Raw genomic sequence first — 21302 nt, 5'->3', positions numbered from 1 at the left:
AGAAGGTGTATAACTTACCCAAGGTCACACAGCAGAGCTGGGATTGAAACCCAGGCCTTCTGGCCCCAGAGCTTGAGCTCTTAGTCACTCCACTCTGCACCCTCATTATAAACACTTGTTGAATGACTGTCTTTGAACCTGATAAGTTCAGTGGATCCATGGGGCAGGACGGTGAAGGGAGAAACAGAAGGGGTGAGGGTGTGGGGTGAAGGCTGTGATGGTAGACACCTGGAAGAATTGCACCCATTCACCGTGGCAGTAGGGGAAGGGGCCTTCCAGGGCCATGGGCAGCTGGCTGGGGTCCACGTGGTGGCTGAGGGCCTTCAGTGAGGTCAGCACCTCTACCTGCAGAAAAAGAAGCAGGTCAGAAGGACCAGGGGACTCAGTGTAGAGACAGATGTTTGAGAAGGTCCTGCCCAGACCCACGCCCCAGCGCCACTCCACTTCCCATGGGTAAGGCTGGCCCTGGCTTTAAGAGCTGCTTTCTGGGCAAGGGATCTTCTCTGGAAACTCTGACAAATCAAAATTGAGAACCAGACCCTGGGTAAGGAATGGCAAATAAACAGCATTTGTATTGCCACTCTCCTAGCCTGTGCCCGAGGCAGATATTAATCAATCACGGAATTCCTTCCTTCTGAGCTGGGCTCTTTCCCAGCTCAGTTGTCCAGGCAATCAAACAAACCGACTGAAGCTGGCCCATGTCATGTAACTTCTTTGTAATCATTGTACTGTTCTCTGGAGACCCATCAAGGTACTATCTTCTTGGGGCTGTTGAGAAAGGTCACCAAATCCTAACAGTATCCCCTAAGATATGGAGCAGGGACTAGGTGACCGCATGTCCCAGGCAGTGATGCTTGAGGCTTATGCTATGAGTGGCTCCAGATACCTAAGCTTGGGATGGGGAGAATTCTGTGGCGTTTTGGAGCCCATTTTTCATGCCTGGTATTTAAAGTGTGGTCCATGGACCAGCAGCACCAGCATGACTTAGGAGCACGTTAGAATGCAGAATCCCAGCTCCCATCCAGAACTACTTAATCAGAACCTGCCCTTTGACAATCCCCAAGAAATTCATAGGCACCTAAAAGCTTGAAAAGTACATCTCTAGTTTACAATGTGCCTCTTTGCTAACCAGGAGGTAGAAGTGGGACCTTTAAAATCATTTTCTGAAACAGGGCAGAGGGCAGGGTGCCCACGCTCGTGACTGTGGTACATGGCACTGATTAAAGGGAGCTGCAGTGCTCTTTCCTGTGAAGTCCCGAATCAACTTAGCATATAAGTTGGAGATGCTGAGAGAAACTAGGGAGAGAGATACAGGAAGAACCAGGTAAGGTGTGGAAACGGCCCCTCTAGCTTGCTGTGTGGCCTTGGACCTCAGTTTCCCCATCTGAGAAGAAGGGGGGAGGGGTTGACAAGATGAAGCTTTCAAGTGGGTTTCATGCTGTGCGCAGCTCTCAATCACGTGGTAGTGCCCACCGGGAGCTGCTAGGGTTGCGAGGGAGAAATAATTCTGGGACTGATTTGGCAATGCTTGCCATGGGGGCTGGGCAGAAGAGTTGTAGCATCCTGGACTCGTATCTAATGGACCTACACTTGATTATTTCAGGGCCTCTCCTAGCTCGTGAATTCTGCCATTCTTCACCGCAGCTCAGCTCCAGCCCACCTCCCCTCCGCCTCAGCCGATGCTGCCTCCCCCTCACCTGGATGTCAGATAATGCCTCCAGCTGGAGAGCGGCCTCCTGCTCCCCCAGGAAGAGCATAGCACGGATGGAGGTTGGGACCAGAGCCTGTCAGAGAGAATCATTTCAGAGCTGATCTGCCTAGGCTTTCACTGAGCCTCCCGGCTAAGGTGTAGGCAAATGGGCCACAGGGATGGGGTGAGGGTTCCCATGGCTGGGACCCTTATGTGGTATGGAGGGCTCGGATCCTTATTTGGAGGGTGAGTCAAATGACTTATTGGGAGTCATTGGAAGTCAAGAGAACAGCAGGTTCAAGCTGGACTGCAAACTTCCCAGGTGCCCCACCCCCTCTGGGTCTCAGTTTCCCCATCTGTAAAGGGAGAAGGAAGAGGAAGAGGGGGTGGAGGTCATGAGGTGAGCATATGCCAAACTTCCATTATATGCTGCTGCCCATACTGGTGAGTCAGCAATCTCTTCCCTCCCCCATTCTCAGTGCATGAGCTAAGCCTAAGCCAATCAGCATGTCACATTCCCCTGACACAGAGATTGGCTGATGGATGGGCAGCTGAGCGAACCTGGGCTAAGGAGACACAAAGAAACTTTTGCTGAGACTTCTGGGAAAAGAATCACTCTTTCCTACTGGACTTAAATGAAAGCCCATATGAAGTTAGAGCTGCCAGGAACCACACTGCCACCAAGAGGGGGACCTGGCTGAGAATGGTACTCTCCCAGGAGAATGGGGCCAGAAATAGGGAGACAGAAACCCGATCTTGGTGGCAATATTTGAGCCCCTGAATCAAGCCATACTTGAAGTTGGATTTAACTCCTGGACAGTCAAGTCAGATAAACCAATGAATGACCTTTGTCTTTAAGCATGGCTGGGCTGGGGTTTCTGTTATGTGCAGCTAAGACTCCCTACCTGGGCTCCTGGTCCCAGCTCTGAGCCCCTCAGGATCTGTGAATATCCTAAGGCCCCCAGTGCTCCCAAGACTTGCAAGGCTGAGGCTGTCCACCTCCCACTCACCTGGGTGGCCTGCAAGGCACTGACCAGACCAGGATGTGGAGGCTGTTTCCTGGCATCAATCACGACCGCCAGCCCCTTGGTTTTATCTTCAGGCCTGTGGGTGGTAAACAGAATTGGCAGTCTTGCTGGATGAACTAGGGCCCTCGAGGGGGAAGGACCTAGTGGAAGCTGAGGGAAACTGTCTGCTAGAAGCCTGGATTTACTGGTGAACGCTTCATCCCATGGGACAAAGTTCCAGTGCCTCCCTGTGCCCCTGACACACACCACTTCCAGGAAGCCCTCCATGATTCTTCTCCAGGCAGAGTCCGTTATTCCCTCTTCAGTGCTCCCACAGTACCTCACACAGCTCTCTCTTACACCCTAATAATCATGAACTATAAGCTACTATCCCAGTTGCAGTAGGAGTCACCTAACCTTCATCCACCCCTTTTGTGTGGTCAGAAGGTTCACTTTGTTCAAGAATCCAATTCCCTCCATATAATCATGTCCCCCCTCTGCCAGGGGCTGGTTTCTGATTGGTTGAGGCCCACAGTAGACCCAATTACCCTGGCCAATGATTGGGTTAGATAGGGAGCATGTGACATTTTCTGGCCAATGAGATGTGAGGGGATGTTTGCTGGGGGCTTTTGGGAAAGATATTCTCTCCTTTAAAAGGTTCTTACAAAGAGATATAAGGCAGAGACATAGACTGATACATTTCCTTAGCAGGTAAGACATTTTGAATTGGAATTTGTTACTTGCAGCCAAAACACCCTCATGGGTTCACAGTGCACTTTTCAGTGATTACCTTAGGATTTTCCAAAGTGGCCCAATTGCAGGACTTGTTAAAATACCAATTCCTCACCCCCACCCCCGCTCCATCCCCCAAGAAATCTGTCCAGCAGGCTGGGGTTGGAGCCAGGGAGTCTATGCTTCCAAGTGCCCTGACCATTCAGCCAAACTGGGAAAATAACCCCCAACCGCCTCCAAGCCTTACAAGCACCCAGTTCATAGATGAAACCAGAGGTGGCCAGTGGCGGGGTGGAGCTATGGCAGTCACCCGGGCACGCTGTTTCACCTCTCTGGGAGGATAATAATCGTGTGGGCTTCAGGGGGCTGTGCTGAGGACTGACGGATTCATTACTGTAAATTCATTACTCAGGGGCTGCGCAGAGTAACAGGCATGTCAATGTCTGCTGTCATCACTATCCTAGGGGGGGAAACTGAGGTACACGGCGGTGCCATAGCAGACAGTGAGAGGAGGCTCTCGAAGGTGAGGCCAGGGCTCTGACTTCGTGCCCCACACCTCACCTGCCTCTAGCTATGCCCATGCTGGGAGAGAGGTCTATTTCTACACCTGCCTCCACTACCAGCCTGGATGCCCCTAGAGGTCAAGGCCCAATATAGGAGTATCTGGGTCCCTAGCATGGCCCAGCATGAAGCCTGGCCCAGGGCAGGTGCCCAGCAATGGAGTGGAGAAGCCAGCCCAGCGTATGAGAACCCCATGCATAGTTCACACTGCACCTCACCCCCACCTCTTGTGACCATGCTTGGTCCTCAGAGCCCACTTAGTCATCCCCCTTTTTCAGGGAAGCCTCAGAGAGGGGAGGTTACCACCTACAGGTAACACAGCAAGTTGGTGGGATTCCAGCATTCTGTCTACCATGCCACTTAGCACAGAATGGGGGTTTCCATCTCCTCCTCAGACCAGAAAAGCCACTTCACTTTGGACAAGAAGAAAAATCTCAGTGGCCAGCAGGTGGTGGTGATGGCTCCTGTTGGGTGGAGAAGGTTCCAAAGGGTTCCATCAGTCCCTCCACCCCCTACCCCAGCAGCAGAACCTCTAGGTTGGGATCTATAGCCACAGTCCCAAGCAAACACCACCTCTGAGACCGCTCTGGCTGGGGGCTGGGACTCAGAGGAAAGATGGTGCCTCTTCCCCAGCCAGTCCAACATGAAGTCTGAATGGGGGGGTGTGGAGGGAAGGGGAGGTGTTAGAAATCAGCCTGGTCACTCATCACTCATGCATTCTTTTACTCTCTCACTTATTCATTCATTCACCCATTCACCTTTTCCTTCATTTGTTCAACAAATATTTATAATTCATATGCCAGCTCAATTATCACCTCCTCAGAGAAGCCTTCCCTGATTTCTCAATTGAAATTAGCTGCCCCCCACCCCCTTCTCACTCTACACCAGTGGCTCTCAAAATGTGTCCTCAGCCCAGCAGCATCAGTATCACCAGGAAACTTGTTAGAAATAGATGTTCTCAGTCCTTATCCAGACTTAGTGAATCAGAAACTCTGGGGGTAGGGCCCAGCCATCTGTTTTTACAGACCTCTGGATGATTCTGATGCCTGTTGAGTTTGAGAACCACTGATCTACAACATCCCTGTTTTCTTCACCACATTAACACCCCTGAGAGCTGCTTGTCCATGTCTGTTTCTTGCACACCATCCACCTCCCCCGCCAGCCTGTGAACGCCCTGATGGCAGGCACCAAGTCTGTCCTGCTTTCCCCCCAGCATCTGGCTCAGGACCAGCTCTGGAAACAGATGACTGGATGGAAGGATCCCTCCATCTGCTACCTGGTGCTGGGCTCTGGGCTGAGAGGTCGAGGTAGGATGGGGTGGTCAGGCTGGCCCAGCCCCTTACCTGGGGATGGTGCACAGGTAGGAGAACAGCTTGGTGACCTCTGAGGCTGTGCACCATGGTGCCTCCCAGGGCCCCTTGGTGGTTGACACCAGAAGCAGGGGCCGCCCTGCCCTGTCCCGACCTCCTACAGGAGAAAGCACACACATTGAGAATTCTGGTGGAGCCCCCTCTACGGGAACCTGCTCTGTGGCCTCCAAGCCTCTGCCTGTACCGGTCCCTCTGCCTGGAATACGCTTTCTCTCCTCCCCCTGTGAACTCTGAACTCTTATTCATCCCTCAAGACCCAGCTCAAAAGCCACTTCCTCAGAAAAGTCATCCCTGAAACACTCCTCCATGCAGAGGCAGCCTCACCCTCCTCTGGGCACCCTCTGTACTGGGCAACCTGGGAAACGAAGCTCATGGAATGAGCTTTGGGGTCACACAGACATGGGTTTAAGTCCCAGCTTAAACCCATGTTTAAGGGACACACTGACTTGCTGTGTGTCCTTAGGCAAGTCAGTGTGTCTCTGAGTCTCAGTTTCGTCATCTGTTAAGTGGGGAGAATACAATACTGAACTTATGAAGGTATTTTGAAGACTAAATGAAACAGTTCCTGAGAAGCACTTGACACAGGGCAAGGGCCTAATAAACAGCAGTCGTTATAACAATCATCATTTCTGTCCTCATCTCAGCCCCCCGTGTGGTGAGTGTGCAGCCCATGGCTTCCAGCTCACTATTTATTCTTGCTAACTGCCAGCCATGAGTTCTGCACCGACTATTTCCTGTTCTAGGAATCAGGACAGGGTGCCCCGTGCTCCCCACAGGGGTCAAGAGTCTGAGTCCCAGGGGGTCAGCACAGACTGTCTATGCTGCGGGGAAGGGGAAGTACAGGGGGAAAGAGTCCCAGGCCTCTGGAAACTGAGCCTGTCCTGCACCCTGGGCTCGGAGCCCTGCCCCCCAGAGTCAACTCATTCAAGGCCACCCTGCAATGAGCAAGATCTACTGCATGCGGGTACAACCCTCCACAGTGTATAAGTGTGTGAGACCCTTTGTAGCTCATGAAGCCTTGGACAAACTTAACCACCTTCACAAGTGCTGCCTTACACAGGGGTGCAACCATCGAGAGCATTCTTTCTTTCACATATGTTTGAAAATTTTAAAATTTAAAAATTTAAAAATCTACATTTGTATATACATTTTATGCAAAAATATATACATTAATATATACATTTGTACATACACACAAATATATATATTTGTACATATATGTGCATATATATGTATATATATATTTTTATATCCTCTTGATATCATGGGTTTGATTTTTCCTAATATTCATTTATACTAAATTCCAAAAGGAAAACATTTTGTTGGGGACAATATGGGAAATTTGAATATGAGCTGGGTATTGAGTAGTATTAGGAATTATTTTTAATTTTTTTAGGTGTGCTTAGTGACATTGTGGTTATTAGGGAAAATGTCCTTGTAGTTAAGAGATGCGCATTAAAATATTTACAGGTAAAATATGAAGATCTGTAATTTACTTTAAAATACTTCAGAAAAAAAAAAGATGAAACATGCCAAAATGTTAAGATTTATTAAATCTGAGTAATGGGTATATGGGTTTTCATTATTCTATAGTCTCTACTTTTCTCTATGTTTGAAATTATTCATAAAAGAAAGTTTTTAAAAAGTGAAATAATTAAATCATGAAGAAAATACATAACTTGCAAAGTTAGAGATGTTTGTACATATCCCTCTGAAATCCTCTCAGAGCCATTGGGTCCCTCAGGTCAGGAAATGCTACTTTATGTCCCTGAGCCCATTTTATTGATGAGGAGACTGAGGCCTGGAGAGAGGAAGCAGCTTCCCCATCTGCCACAGTACCCAACTTGCCAGTTAAGGTGAAGGTCATGCCTGATTCAGTCCTTGACCCTGGACCACACCAAGAGATGAGCTTTTGTCTGCTGTATTGGAGCTCAATCACAGCTCCAGTGGTGCTACTCCCCTGCTCTAGAACCTTCCATGGCTCCTCATGGCCTCATGCAGAAAGCACAAATTTCTCAACCTGGCACTTAAGTCTCCCCAAGATCTGCACACTCTTCCAGCCTCATTTCGTATACTTTAGGTTATGACCTGAATTGTGTCCTCTCCCCCCAAATTCACATGTCAAAGTCTTAACCCCCTAATACCTCAAAATGTGACTGCATGTGGAGATAAGGTCTTTAAAGAGGTGATTACATTAAAATGAGGCCATTAGGGTGAGCCCTAATCTAATCTGACTGGTGTCCTTGTAAGAAGAGGAAATTTGGACACAGACACACATTGGGAAGACCATGTGAAGACACAGGGAGAAGATGGCCATCTACAAGCCAAGGAGAGAGGTTCAGAAGAAACCAGCCCTGCCAACACCTTGATCTTGGACCTCTAGCCTCCAGAACTGTGAGAAAATAAATTCCTGTTGTTTAAGCCCCCCAGTCTATGACACTTTGTTAGGGCGGCTCTAGCAGACTAATACACTATGTCTCTCCTTGTCACCAATGGCCCAGCTGGACTGGGTCATCCGTCATCGCATAAATGAGCCTGACCCTTTCCCACCTCCCCACCTTTGTTCACACTGTTCCTTCTGCCAGAGGCTCCCTTCCCTCTCCCCTCTCCATCTGGTGAAACTCTCCTCAGCTTTCAAAGTCCGGCTGAGATGCCACCTCCTCCAGGAAGACATCCTCCCTGCCCTCTATAGAGACCTTTCTCCCACCCCAGGTTCCCCCAGCAAACCTAGGCCTCTTTTAGAGCCTGCAAGACTGAGGGCTCCTTAAGGCTGTTCACTGGCTCAAACTCTTTATATGCCAGTGCTCAGCACAGGACGGGAGCCAATAATCAATGTCAGGAATTGACCAATGAATAAATGGTCAGAGTAGGGCCTCTCAAACTTTGGTGTGCTAGGGATCTTGCTACAATGCAGGCTGTGGTCCAGCAAGCCTGAGATTCTTCATCTCTCTCTAGCTCCACGTGATGCTGATGTATCTGGTCCCCGGACCACACTTTGAGTAGCAAAGGGTTCAAGCACTCAGGGACATTCCATACTGGGACACAGTGACCAGTTCAAGTGTCTGGTCCCCCCGCCAAGCTCTGCCTGGCACAGGGCTCTGCACACAGCCAGGGCCGGCTGAGCACACAGATGCTGGCTGAGTGCACTGGAGTGATGGACAGCTGTCCACCTGACCTGCTTTCACCTGGGAGGCCCCCTTGCCCCAGATGCGGCCCTCATCTGACAGCTGGTGCCAGGAATACCATCGTTAGCATCTCAGAGCCTGGCTGGAAGCTGCGCTGTTCACATTGGGTTATGATCTCAGGAAGAAATGCAGATGGCAGGTTGGGAGGTGGTGGGTGGGTGGTGTTACCCAAAGGCACTGAAAAACTTGTTGTACCTTCTGAAGCACTCACTCCAAGTCTTGGCGGGGGTGGGGGGGATGCTAGTAATTTAACTGGCAAGCAATTTAAAGCATTTTTAAAATATTGAAATATATATTTTTATATGAAAGTGTAAATATAATTCTTAATTATAAGAATTATAATAATGTATAGAAATTATAAAGACAAAGATTTTAAAGATATGTACAGAGCAACTGAAAGCTCAGGGTGAGGTCTCAACCCCTGGGACCCTGTTCCCTCTCTTCTGCATCAGGGGCTTTTTGTGAAAAGTCCTCTCCAGAGGCTCTGTGCCTGTGGTTGGCAGACTCATGGCTCCAAAGATATCCATTCTGGAATCCCCAGAGCCTGTGGATGTGCTAGCTTACCTGGCAAAGGGACTTCGCAGATATCACTAAGGTAGGACCTTGAGATGGGGAGATAATCTAGGCCTAGATTATCTAAGTGGGCCCAATCTAATCACATGATCCTTAAAAGCAGAGACCCTTTCCTGGCTTCAGCCAGTCAGAGAAAGATATCAAGAAAGATGAAGGGTCAGAGGGCTGTGCTGTTGCTGGATGTGAAGGTGAAGGAAGGGACCACAAGCCAAGGAAGGTAGGCAGCTTCTAAAAGCTGGAAAAGACAAGGTATGGATTCTCCCCTAGAGTGTCCAGAAAAGAACACAGCCCACTGACACCTTGATCTCAGCCCAGCGAGATCTGGGCTTTCTAACCTATAGAACTGTAAGATATTACATTTATGTTTTTTAAAGCCACTGAGTTTCTGGTAATTTGCTATGACCACCATTGGAAATGAATATGTAACTCCCACCCTCAGAATGGGAGCAGTCATTCACACCTTAGTGTTGAGTAGTCTCTTTCCTGAGAACAGATCTTTGTGGAAAGTTTGGAGCTGAAAGGACCTGAGGAGAAGAAAGGAGGCAAGGAGGTGAGGGAAAGATCCTAATGGGGAGCCTGGGATGCCTGCTTCACACGGGCTGGCCTGGAGCAGATCTTGATCTTGGAGCACAGACTTTGGGGACTGTTTCAGCTACAAGGAAACGCCAATGGAAGCAAAGAGACCAGTGAGGATACTACTGTAATAGGCAAGCAACTATGCTGGTTTGGCCCTGGGTGGTGTGAAGTCATCAAATTCTGTATATAATTTGATGGAAGAGTTGACAGGACTTGCTAACAAACTGGATGTAGGGTGTAAGAGAATGTTCTCCAGGATCTAGTGTTCTAGGAGAGACTAGAAGCCTGGGAAGGGTGCAGGGGGGAGTGAAATCAGGAGTCCATCTTTGGTCATGTTAAGTTAGAGATGCCTGTTAGACATCTAAGTAGGAACGTCAAGTACACAGACGGATGGATCAGTATGGAGTTCATGGACAGAGACCAGGCTGGAAAAATAAATGTGGGGGTTATCAGCGTAGAGACAACATTTAAAACAAATATTCACCAGTGAGATGGGATGAGATCGCCAAGGAAGTGAGTCTAGGGGGAGAGGAGAAGGGGTCCAAGGACTGAGCTCTGGGGAGCCTCCAAGGTTTCCAGGTTGAGAGATGAGGAGGCGGCAGCAAAGGAGGCTGAGAAGGTGTGGCCGGTGAAATAGGAAGAAACCCAGGTGAGAGTAAAGACTGAAAAACAAGTTGAGAAGGCCTTTCAGTAAGGAGGGAGCAGTCATCTGTGTCAAATGCTGCTGATGGGTCAAGGAGGATGAGGACTGAGAATTGACGATTGGATCTAGAAACATGGAAGTCATTGGTGACCTTGAAAAGACCTGCTCCAATGTCAAGGTGGAGGAAATACTCTGATTAGAGTGAGTTGAAGAGAGAATAAGAGGAGAGGAGGTACTGAGATAAGGAGCACAGACAACTCCTATGTGGGGTTTTGATGTAAAAGAAAGATGAGAATAGGGGCCTAGAATGGGTCATTCCAAGCTGGGCATGCTCTTATGCTGATGGAAATGGTCCAATGGAGAGGAGGAAAGGTGATTATGTAGGGAAGAGAGGAGAATCTTGCCAGAGGGATGTCTTTGAGTAGGTGGGGAGGTGCAGTGCACCAGTGAAGGGACTGTTCCCTGTATCTGTAATAGAATGCTGAGGGGGTGGGTACCGATGCAGGTAGGTAGCTAAATGGGGTGGCAGGAGTTTGTGGACTTTCCTTTTGATTGCTTCTACTTGCTCAGTGAAACAAGAAGGAAGGTCATCAGCTGAGAGTAAGGCTGAGGGAGATGGTGGTGAAGGTCAGAGGAGGGAGCAGGTGTGAAATCGTCATTCAGCAAGGACAGTGGGGGCACCTTTCAAGACTCTGGAAGACTAACAGGATCCATGGGCACCAGTGGTACCGACTGGAGGCCAGTGGTCAGGAATCACTGAGTTTGGGCAACCAGTCGGTGTGGCTATGTGGATTTTCTGGCTTTGTTCAGCTGTAAAGGTGCAAGGGGGGAAAGCAGGCAGAGAGTTGGATTTAACTGAGGTTGGGATTTCTCCAGGAAAGTACGAAGGCAGAAGAGAAAGGCAAGGGACATGAGAGTGTTTAAAAGGAAGTGATCACGTCGATGAGCCATGGAATGGAGGCTGGGAAGGAGGAAGTGGGGACATGATGGAGGGTGGGGAGGGACAGTGGAAAGGTGGTTGGATCAATGGGTTGAGAGTTCTGGGGACAAAAGGGCTATTGAAATTGAGGTAATGTGTGATCTGGGAAGAGAGACACTGTAATGAGGGAGAGAGCAGTGAGTTATGGGGGACGGCCATGGGAGGAGTAGCTGGAGTAATGAGGACAAGATCGCTGATGAAGAGGAGGTCAAGGAAGGGAATGGAAAGAACGTCCATGTGGAGAATGTTCATTCACTCCAATAGTTTTGAGCACCGACTATGTGCCAGGCACTGTTTGGGCACTTGGGACCCATCAGTATATGTTGCAAGCCAAACAAATTACAAGAGAGTAATTGTGGAAAGAGTGACAGCGAGTCAGGTCCAATGTGCTTCCTCTCCTTCTCCTCTTACACAAGGAGGAGCGTGAGGCTCAGAGAGGGCAAGTGACTCTTCCAAGGTCACACAGGGAGCTCGGGGTAGAGCTGGAACTAGAATGAAGGTCTCCAGCCTCTAAGAACAGGGACTTGGATGTATAAAATCTGAGTTCTTGTAACATGACAGCCCTAAAAGGATCGTGAGATTCTGTGTACATTAATATGGGAATAAACAGCATGAACTTCAACAATGATGACCAAGAAGGTGACAGACAATGCTCCCCAGGAGCTTCAAAATGACAGAGCAATGTCCCCACAGACGTGTCCTGCAGAGATTTAGAAGTCTATGAAGTAAAACAGAATTGCAGAACAGTCAGTTCCCAGAAAGCACGGTGGTTTCTCTTGCTGCCAGAACTTTGCACATGCTGTTCCTTCAGCTTGGAACACCGTTCCCACCACTTTACATGGATAACACCTACTCATACTACAGGACTGAGCTTCACATTACTTCCTCCACCCCAAGCCCGGGCCAGGGGCCTCATCTGTCCTCCCACAGCCCCCTGTACTGCCCCACAGTCACAATTTTTTTACACCGTATTGTAATAACCTGTTGAATTTTCTCCACCAGTAGAATATAGGCTTCCTGAGGGCAGGCTTGGTTCCCTGCTGAATCCTCAGTGCTAAGCCCAGGGCGTGGCACACAGCGGTGCTCAGCAAATATTAATTGCAAAGATGAATAAATATTAAACAGGAGTGATAATGCTCTCAGTATTGGATGATGTTAGTGCCCAACCAGACCCCTTCATCAGGCCAGAGCACCCGTCCCCCAGAGACTGTAATTATTGGCTGTAAATTGGCTTAGAGACGTCCCCTTGTCTGAAGAATTGCCCTCGGCTGAACTGGATCATGGGCTCACCTGCATCCCCATCCCAGGATCAGCCTGCAGTTGATGACTGACAGATCCAGGGGTACAAAAGTCAGCCCCTGAACCTTAAGATGGAACCATCTCTGTGATGGAATTCATGCTCCAGGAACCGCCCCCCATCCCCCATCCCCCGCCCCGGGGAATCAGGCCACATCCAGGCTTAGCTCCTCCCTTGCCCTGCCCTGCTTCCGTTACTCCCCTTCCCCTGAGGGCAACCCTCAGTAAAATAAATCACTTTTTCAAGGATCCCTGTCTTAGGCGCTGCTTCTAGGGAACCTGACCTAAGACATCAACCTTGATGGCCTCGCTGAAAGTAAGATGGAAGGATGGATGGATGGATGGATGGATTGCTAGAAATTGCTTTAACCTCCTTCATTGGAAACTTATGGAATCTGAGTCCCAGGGAGGCTTGATCCAGAACACAGGCCTCTAGGACTTTCCCTGCCTCCCCTATACCCACCCGCATCTGAGGGTACTCAGGGACCCCAGCCCCATTCCCCATCCCCACAGCTCTCTCCCCTCCACCTCCACTTGCCCCTACAATCCCTGAGGACCTGGCAGGCATGCTATCCTGGAATGGAAGATCTCCATGCTCAGAGCCCCAAACCTGGGCTCAGGCCCTGGGGGCTCCGCATTCAGAGTGGGGCCTTTTTCTGGAGGGCCTGCAGAAGCTTCTGGGAAGCCAGCCTTTTCCTCGGTCAGTGGGTCTGAGTCAGCGTCTGGACCAGAAGTTTTGGTCTGAGTTGTTCCAGCTGGGGAAAAAAAAACAACAAAGAGTGTTAAGCAGAAGATGGATTTTCCCAGGGAAAATGTTTTCTCTTTCACATTCTAATAGTAACAGCTTACAAGATTGATCTCCTTCTATGGGGCAGGCATTGTGCTAAGCTCCTTACTTCTGGTGTGTCTTTGACCCTGAAAACAACTTGAGGAGGCAGACGAGATCCCCATTGTATAGACAGGGAGATCTGGACTTACAGAGGTTACGTCCTTGATCAAGGTCACCCAGCCAGTGCGTGGCCAAGCTGGGGTGTAGACTCAGGCCATCTCAACACAATCACAGAACCTTGCTCAGTTCCAGGCCCATGAGACCTCAAGTCTTTTGACATGCCACCCCATGCTCTAAATCCCTGAGACTGAGCCAGGCCAGGTGGGTCTCTGTCCCTGACAGCCTGTGCCACCTTGTCACCTGATCACATGCAGAGAACAGTTCCCCTGTCCAGCTGAGCGAGTGGGCAACTTACCTTTCCCCAAGCACTTGTCTCGGTTGGGTTTGGGAGAGTAGAGTGAACACAGGACTTTCCAGGGCCCGTCATGCTGGAACGAGGCTTTCTCCTGGGTCACAGGGCCTTGCCTCTGCCACTTTAAGAAAGAGAATTTGAGCCCAGGAGTGGGGGAAGTGTTTTGACGGGGCTTGGCCACAGGCTTGGGAAGTCTCCCATTTTCCTGTTGGGTCCTCTCTTCCATCTTGGTTTCAGGGGCTGGAGGAGCAGGAGGGGAAGCTGGGCGCAGCCGGGCAGAGTATGCTTGTTTTGGTCCCGGATTGAACTGGACTATATTCTCTGAGTCTCCCAGAGGTCCCTGTGTCTCGGAGGGAGCTGGCTCTTCTGAGACACCTGGCCCGAGGCCAGAGGCACAATGCAGTGGGTTTACAAGGACGCTGAGGTAGGGCTCTTGGGGCTGGTGTTCTGAGTCTTGGGTGGGAACTTTATGATTAACCTTTCTCCTCAAGTCCCAAACACAGGGTTTCTCCCCCAAACCTGCTGGCTTCTCACCAGTCCATTTTTCCAAAGAAGGCCCCCCATTGGCCCCTGAGAGAGGCAGTATCCTTTGAGAGAAAGGGATTTCCTCCTCCTGTGCCCCAAAAGGATACGCACTGGATGTCTCCACCTCCTTACTGGGAGACCCTCCTCGGTTCTCTTGGGAAAAGTCCAGGAGAGACACATAATCTCCCTCCAAGTCCTGGCTGGCCACTTGGTCCATCCTGAAGCCCACCTGCCCAGGCCCAGCTTGCTCCACTTTGATGAGTCCTGGATACTTGTCCCCATGTGTCCTGCCCTTGCCCTTGGCCAAACTCTGGGCAAGTAGCACCTGGCTGCCTGGGGACCTGGCCTGGTGCAGCTCTTGGGGGCTGCTCAAATCCAGTGCCTCTAATTGAAGGGATCTCCAGGCTGGGGAGAGGACATTTACTGCTTGGGGTCTGTCATCCACAAACTCTGGGCTGGTTATTTTGGTCCAGGGCACAGGGGCAATCCCACCTTCTGAAGCTACCAGGCAGTTGTGTAGGGGACTGCCCTCAAAGTCACTGTTGATGGCCTCCAGCCAGGCTTGGGTGAAAAGTATAGGGTAGGATGACTCGGGAACAGGCTTCGTGTCCACTGTGTGGAGGTCCACAGAGAGGCACTTGATCATGATGCAGACGGACTGCTCCTCCCGGGGCTCAACTTGGAGGTAGAAGTCACCTTGGCGCAATAAGAGGGGATTGAGGGATGCCAGGTGGACCACAACCTCATCGCGCAGGCACAGCGGCCAGCCTTCATGCAGGAAGAGGTGGTGTGAGTAGGGGGTCTGCAAAGAGAAGGGGATGGCATCAGAGAATCTGGCCCTGAAAACCCCGCCCACGGGTTTGCTTCCTTCCCTCTCCCAGAAGGAACCCTGAACAGGTCGGGGACTCAGGTGAGGCAAGAAAGGTGCCTAGGACACAGCATCCAAGGAGGCCCCACTCTCAGCATCCTGCAAGTCACACAGCCCCAAGGGGGAGCGCCTCCTTAAATGTTGTGCCTTCCACGCCTCTGGCTCACCCTAGTCCTGGCCCTGACCTTGAAAATACTTGCTAGCCTACTGGGCCAAAGGAGAAAAGCTCTGAGTGCCACGCACCAGTTAGCAAGCGCCTTTCCCATGAGGATCATCCTGCTGGCTCCCTTCTCCTCTCCACCTATCAAAACTTCTCTCAACCCAGCTCAAGCTAAACCCTCCCCTTTAGCCAGGGAGACATGGCTTCCAAGGTCTGAATCACTAATTTGTGCAAATGACTTAACTTCTTTGAGTCTCCATTTCCCTATTTGCAAATAGGAATAATGATACGTAGTGGTATTATTGGGTTGGTATGAGGATTAAGTTCGATTATAAATACATTTATGTTTTTTTAAAAACCAACACAATGCATAACCTAGAATAAGTAGATGTTCAATAAATATTATTTCCCTCTCCCTTTGACAATATTTACCTTTTGAAAAATTGTAGGATTTCCAATTTTTAAAAAAGGTTACTTACTGCCTTTATTCCATTCTCTAATTTGTAAAATAGAGAGAGATTACAGAGTGAAGTAGAAACGCTACTAAGTGAGAAGTTAGGAAATCTGACCCTGCCACGAACTTGCTGGCTGGCCCTGAAAAATCATTCCGCTCTTCTGGGTCTGAAAGTCAGACCCAGAATGTTTATCTGTTTGTTTATTATTTATTTATTTCCCATTAGCAGTTAACAACACGGCAGGTGAGGCTAAACAAGAAAAAAAAATTTAAACAGAAGGTGCCAGCAATTCTCTATATAGGTAGACACAGCAAGTCATCCTGGGGCCTCTCCAGGGGGCTGTCAGGGCTGTGCAGATCCAGTGTTCAACAGTGACACCATGTGGCAACAACAGAAACAACAGCTCCACCGGACTGACAACAGGTCTTTCTCTACCTGACTTTTGGAAAAGAGTCTGATCTGATTCCTACAGATCGAATAAGCCCTGGATAATCTCATATAATTTGGATGTGTATACAGGAGACCTCCAGAGGGTGACACTAAACTTCCTGTTAATTAAGCAGGTGTTTCCTGGAATTATTAATTGGGGAAATAATGTGATCTGACCATACTTGTACCTACCATGTTGATAAACCAGTTCATTTCAGTTACACTGCAGATTCGGCTGTCTCCAAGCTTCATATCCATAAACCCCACGAGTCTGTGTAACTCCAGCCTTTTCACATAGCCTTCTGCTGTTTACAACATCTTTTCCATCACCTTCTCAGTGAACGAGACGAAACAGCCCAGAGGTATTTTGCAAATAGCAAAGCACCATAGAAATGACTGTTGAGATCACCTTATTTGACTCTCAGTAACTCAGTGGTGCAGGCAGTTCAGGAAAGTTCCTCAACTTTACAGATGAGGAAACCGAGGCTAAAGAATTGCCTCATAGTCACACAGCTGAAAAGTAGCAAAAGCAGGACTTGTGCCTAGACTTTCACATTTGGAGTCGGCTGTATCTGTCCTTAGTCCCTCTAGACTTCATTGATGGTGGCTGTCTTTCTGGGTGCTGGTGGTTATAAAGGCAGACTTTGAGGCTGGCACATTCTTATTTCAGAGGGAGAAAGGAGACAGTGGGAAAGTAAAAGCCAGGAGCTACTGAGCAATTACTTCATGCCAGGCTCTGGGCTAAGCTGTGTGTATCATCTCAGTGAGGTACATACATCCTGTGTTATTAACATTCCCACTTCCTACATAAGAAAACTGAAGCTCAGAGAGGTGACATAGATCCCCCAACTTCATAGTGATGGAGCCTGGATCTGAACCTGGGGCACCTGACTCCTGAGGGCATACATTAATCCCACGCTACTACCCCCTGCTCTGAGACGACACGAATTCACCTATAATTATGATTAAAGTTAAAGATAATTGAAAATAAAGAAATCTAAATGTTGTCACCCTTGTCCCTGGAAGAAATGGGGAAAGAGACAGTGCAAATGCAGTTTTAATGGCCAAATAAAGGAAGCAGGAAGTTGTACAGCTTGTCAGGGAGAAGAAATAAGGATGGGGAGGATATGGGTTAAATAATGTCAACATGGATGTGTGGAAATTGGCTGCAATGTTTCAGTGAGACTCTTCCTTCTCCTAAAAGAACAGCAAATGTGTATGGAGCTATTTCTGTGTGTCAGGCACTGTGCTAAGTAGCTTAAATGAATGATCTATTTCCTTCCAGTTCCAACCATCTCTAATTCTGGCTCCTAAGCCTGAACTTTTAGCTGCTACATTCAATTTCTTTCTATCACTGAAATGATGCACATGGTCCCTCTGCTTATTTGTCCTCCTGATGTGCCAGGTCCCCGACAGGCATGACCAACTCAGGAAAGGCTAGTAGGACCTAAGATGCTGTTAGCGATGCTTGACGCTGGGGCAGTAGGGGTGGGCACTGAATAACAGAAGAGTAGGGCAGAGTCAGCAACTCTGTGAAGGGTGTGGGTAAGTTCTAGCAGTGGGCATCTGAGGCTTTGGTCTCCAAAGGCCTCTCCCCACCCTTTCTTAAAACAGTCTCCACCCTCTGAGCTTAGAGGTAGGCATATGACTCAAGCCTGGTCAATCCTGGTATCCCATTTCTCTGGCTGCAATACTTGGTCCAAGCATGGACACAGGATCCAAGCCTGGCCGATCCTGGTACCCCATTCCTTTTGCCACAGGGATTGGTCCAAGCAGGGACACAGGACCCGAGCCTGGCCAATCAGGATCCTTCCTTGTGATTTTCTATCTGCAACTGATGGGGAGGAGTTCATTTTCCTCTCCAGAGTAGGATTTTGATCCTAGTGCTGCCCTGGGCTCCAGCCTTGAGAAACACCTAGCCTGTAAGAATGATTCTGGCAAGCAGTAGAAGCAGAGACAAGAGACAGAAAGAGTCCTCGAGGAGTTTGATCAGTGGAACATCTCGGGCCTTGGTCTGAATCACCCTGTCCTGGTCTGAGTAAGGATCTGTCATTTGCAGCCAGTGAGTCCTGCCTAAAACACTTTTCTTTCCTCTTTGCCTCAGGAGAGGCCTCCCTGAGATCTGGGTTGAAGGAGTCTCCAGGGAAGAGAGTGAGAGTCCTGATGCCACGAGGGCTCCAGGGAAGGTCTGGGACATTCTCTACTGTTTCCATTGAAGCTGCACCACTTCAGCCAAGACAGCCAGATGATGCCCACAATGCCAGTTCCTGGGGGGCCAGAGAACCCACAAGGCTGGCCTCCCTCCCTGTTAGTCAAAGTGCAAACGTGATTGACTCCTAGATGTCAGAGGGTAAAGGGCCAAGTGACCTTCCTGTCCATTTGTGGGGCTGAAGTCTTTTTTGGAGCAAGCAATGATACCTGAAAGCCATCCCACGTCCTCAGTTCATGCTCTTCAACAACACACTCACCAGCCCACCTCCTTCTCTGCTCACCTCCAGCCCCTGGCCTTCTGGGAGAGCTTGTCCCCCGGTCCCACATCCCTTCTGACTTACACAAGCTGCTTCGCGCACTTGTTCACACAGGCGCTTGGCAGGGATCAGGAAATCCAGGAGGAAGTTCAGTCCATCGCCCCCGAAGTCAGAATCAAGGAGACGGAACACCTGACCCAGGATGGTGGGTGCTGTGGCCTCAAAAGGGGGATAGAGGCCCGCCAGGGCATGCTGGATGGCTGCATCCAAGGATGGAGGGTCCTGTGGGGGAAAGGAGGAGAGGATGAAAAGTGATAGTAGCAATAATAATAAGGGTAGGGGCCACTTCCCCTGATCTTCCTGGCCTCAGATAACTAAGGCTCCTGCTAACTCTGAACTCCTCTGCTACACCCTACCACTCACACACCCCCTTCAGCCACACTGGCCTTCTTTCCTGTTCTTCAAACATACCAGGAACAATCCCATCTCAGGGCCTTTGCACTGGCTGTTCCCTCTGCCTAGAATACTCCTCCTTAAGACATCCTCATTCCCTCACCTCCTGCAGATCTTTGCTCAAACGTCATCTGCTGATCCAAGGTGGAGTAGAGGAACAGGCGAAGGCATCCAGGTCAGGGCCAGAGGGAAAGGAGAGGTCAGCATGCCCAAATCTCACCACCTGGCTGACCTGCAGACCTGCAGACCTGCAGTTTGAAGCTGAGCCACCAGCGAAGCCCACCCTAGATGAGACAAGCCCCAGTCCACATGCAGACGCATGAGTGATAATGAGTGATTGCTGTTTTATACCACTCAGTTGGGGTGGTTTGTTACACAGCAGTAACTAACTGATACAAGTTGATATGATTGATACGAGCTCCATCTTCATCTATCCAGGATGCCTCCTCTAGATGTTTATGGGGCACAGACCATCAATACGTAAATCTAACTCAATACTCTCCTAAGCCTACTCCTCCCCCCACATCCCTACCTTAGTGATTGCCTCCCCATCCAGTCAGACTCCTAAACCAGAAATCTGCTCATCATCCCGCCCCTTCCTCCTGCCTCCACAGACAACCCTCAGCCACATCCTATACAGTCTTCTCGCCTCCATCAGCTCACCAACCCACTCTCTCCGCTCTGTTCGCCTGCTCTGCCCAGATCCAGGCCCCCATCACCTCTTCCACTGAATCACCTCCTCACTGGTTTCCCATCTCTAGTTTCCCTCCTCTCCAGCATTTCTCCACCAGTACCCCAGGGTGCTCTTTCTCAAATGCAAACCTGGCCTTGTTAGTCTCCTGCTCAAAGGTTCGCCACTGCCTTCAGAAAGCACCTGGCCTCACCTCCAGCCTCACTGCTCTCCCTAGGCTTCTGCCACTATGACACACACGTTCCCTCCCTTGTCTCCAGGACTTTGCACATGCTGTTCCTTCCTCCAGGGATGCCTTCTACTTCCATTCCCACCAGGCTAACTCCTCGTTCTGCAAGATCCAGGTCAGCCCTCGTCTCTTCTAGGAGACTTTCTCTGATCTCCCACTCTCACCCTAGCTGGGTCAGGTGTCCCCATTTCTGGGCTCCCATGGCAAATCCCACGCTGATTTTTGTCTCCCTCAGTGGACCCCGGGCTCCCTGAGGACAGGAGTGGTAAGCAAAATAATGCTCGCCCAGCCCAATGCCCACATCCTAATCTCTGGAACCTTACATGGCAAAGAAGAATTAAGGTTGCAGATGGAATAAAATTTGCTAGTCAGCTGGCCTTAAAGTAGGGAGATTATTCTGGATTATCCAAGTGAGTCCAATCCAATCACAAGGGTCCTCAAAAGTAGAAGAGAATGCAGAAGGGGCGAGAGTCAGAAGGAAAGGTGACTGTGGAAGAAGTATCAGAGAGAGGCAATGCTGCTGGCTTTGAAAACGGAGGCAAAGCCAAGGAATGTGGGCGACTCCTGGAAGCTGGGAAAGGCAAACAGATTCTCACTGAGAGTCTCCAGAAAAGAATGCAGCCCATCAACACCTTGATTTGAGCCCAGCAAGGCCCATGTTGGACAGCTGATCTATAGAGCTGCAAGATGACACATTTATGCTGCTGTAAGCTACTAAATTTGTGGTCATTAATTTCAGCAGCAATGGAAACTAACACAGCCGGCACTGACTCCTATTCTTCTAGGGTTTTCAGTGCCTGGCACAATATAGGTGCTCAGTAAATGTGGAGGGATAAATAAAGTGTCCCTCTCTGAATCACACCTTTTCTATCTGTAAAATAGGCAAGTGGGACAAGGCCAGAGGGTCCCAACCAGGTATAATACTAGGATCCGAGGGTTGTGATTTTCGACTCTTAAAAAAGCCTGATGGGGCTTCCCTGGTGGCGCAGTGGTTGAGAATCTGCCTGCTAATGCAGGGGACACGGGTTCGGGCCCTGGTCTGGGAGGATCCCACATGCCGCGGAGCAGCTGGGCCCGTGAGCCACAACTGCTGAGCCTGCGCGTCTGGAGCCTGTGCCCCGCAGCGGGAGGGGCCGCGATAGTGAGAGGCCCGCGCACCGCGATGAAGAGC

At 49.8% G+C, this 21302-nt stretch overlaps 1 protein-coding gene and 1 long non-coding RNA gene across 2 annotated transcripts in view; both read right to left on the bottom strand.

Annotated features, from left to right (window-relative positions):
• Nucleotides 1–21302, bottom strand: part of LOC309645412 — a 280748-nt gene that overhangs the window by 28172 nt on the left and 231274 nt on the right. The gene's annotated exons all lie outside the window — the stretch shown is intronic.
• The window catches only part of KIAA1755, a gene marked incomplete at its 5' end in the record, with an annotated part of 45976 nt that overhangs the window by 15312 nt on the left and 9362 nt on the right, over nt 1–21302 (bottom strand). Inside the window, 7 exons of the mRNA XM_082432066.1 lie at nt 229–345; nt 1698–1784; nt 2701–2794; nt 5334–5457; nt 13170–13367; nt 13857–15180; nt 18843–19118. Coding sequence (XP_082288192.1) covers nt 229–345; nt 1698–1784; nt 2701–2794; nt 5334–5457; nt 13170–13367; nt 13857–15180; nt 18843–19118 — 2220 coding nt within the window. The remainder of the gene's footprint in view (nt 1–228; nt 346–1697; nt 1785–2700; nt 2795–5333; nt 5458–13169; nt 13368–13856; nt 15181–18842; nt 19119–21302) is intronic.

The sequence above is a fragment of the Balaenoptera physalus genome (assembly GCF_965194825.1).
Source record: "Balaenoptera physalus genome assembly, chromosome: 16".
In the NCBI taxonomy this organism is placed as follows: domain Eukaryota; kingdom Metazoa; phylum Chordata; class Mammalia; order Artiodactyla; family Balaenopteridae; genus Balaenoptera; species Balaenoptera physalus.
The sequence above is the reverse complement of the archived record's forward strand: the minus strand, read 5'-3'. Positions and strand labels throughout refer to the sequence as shown.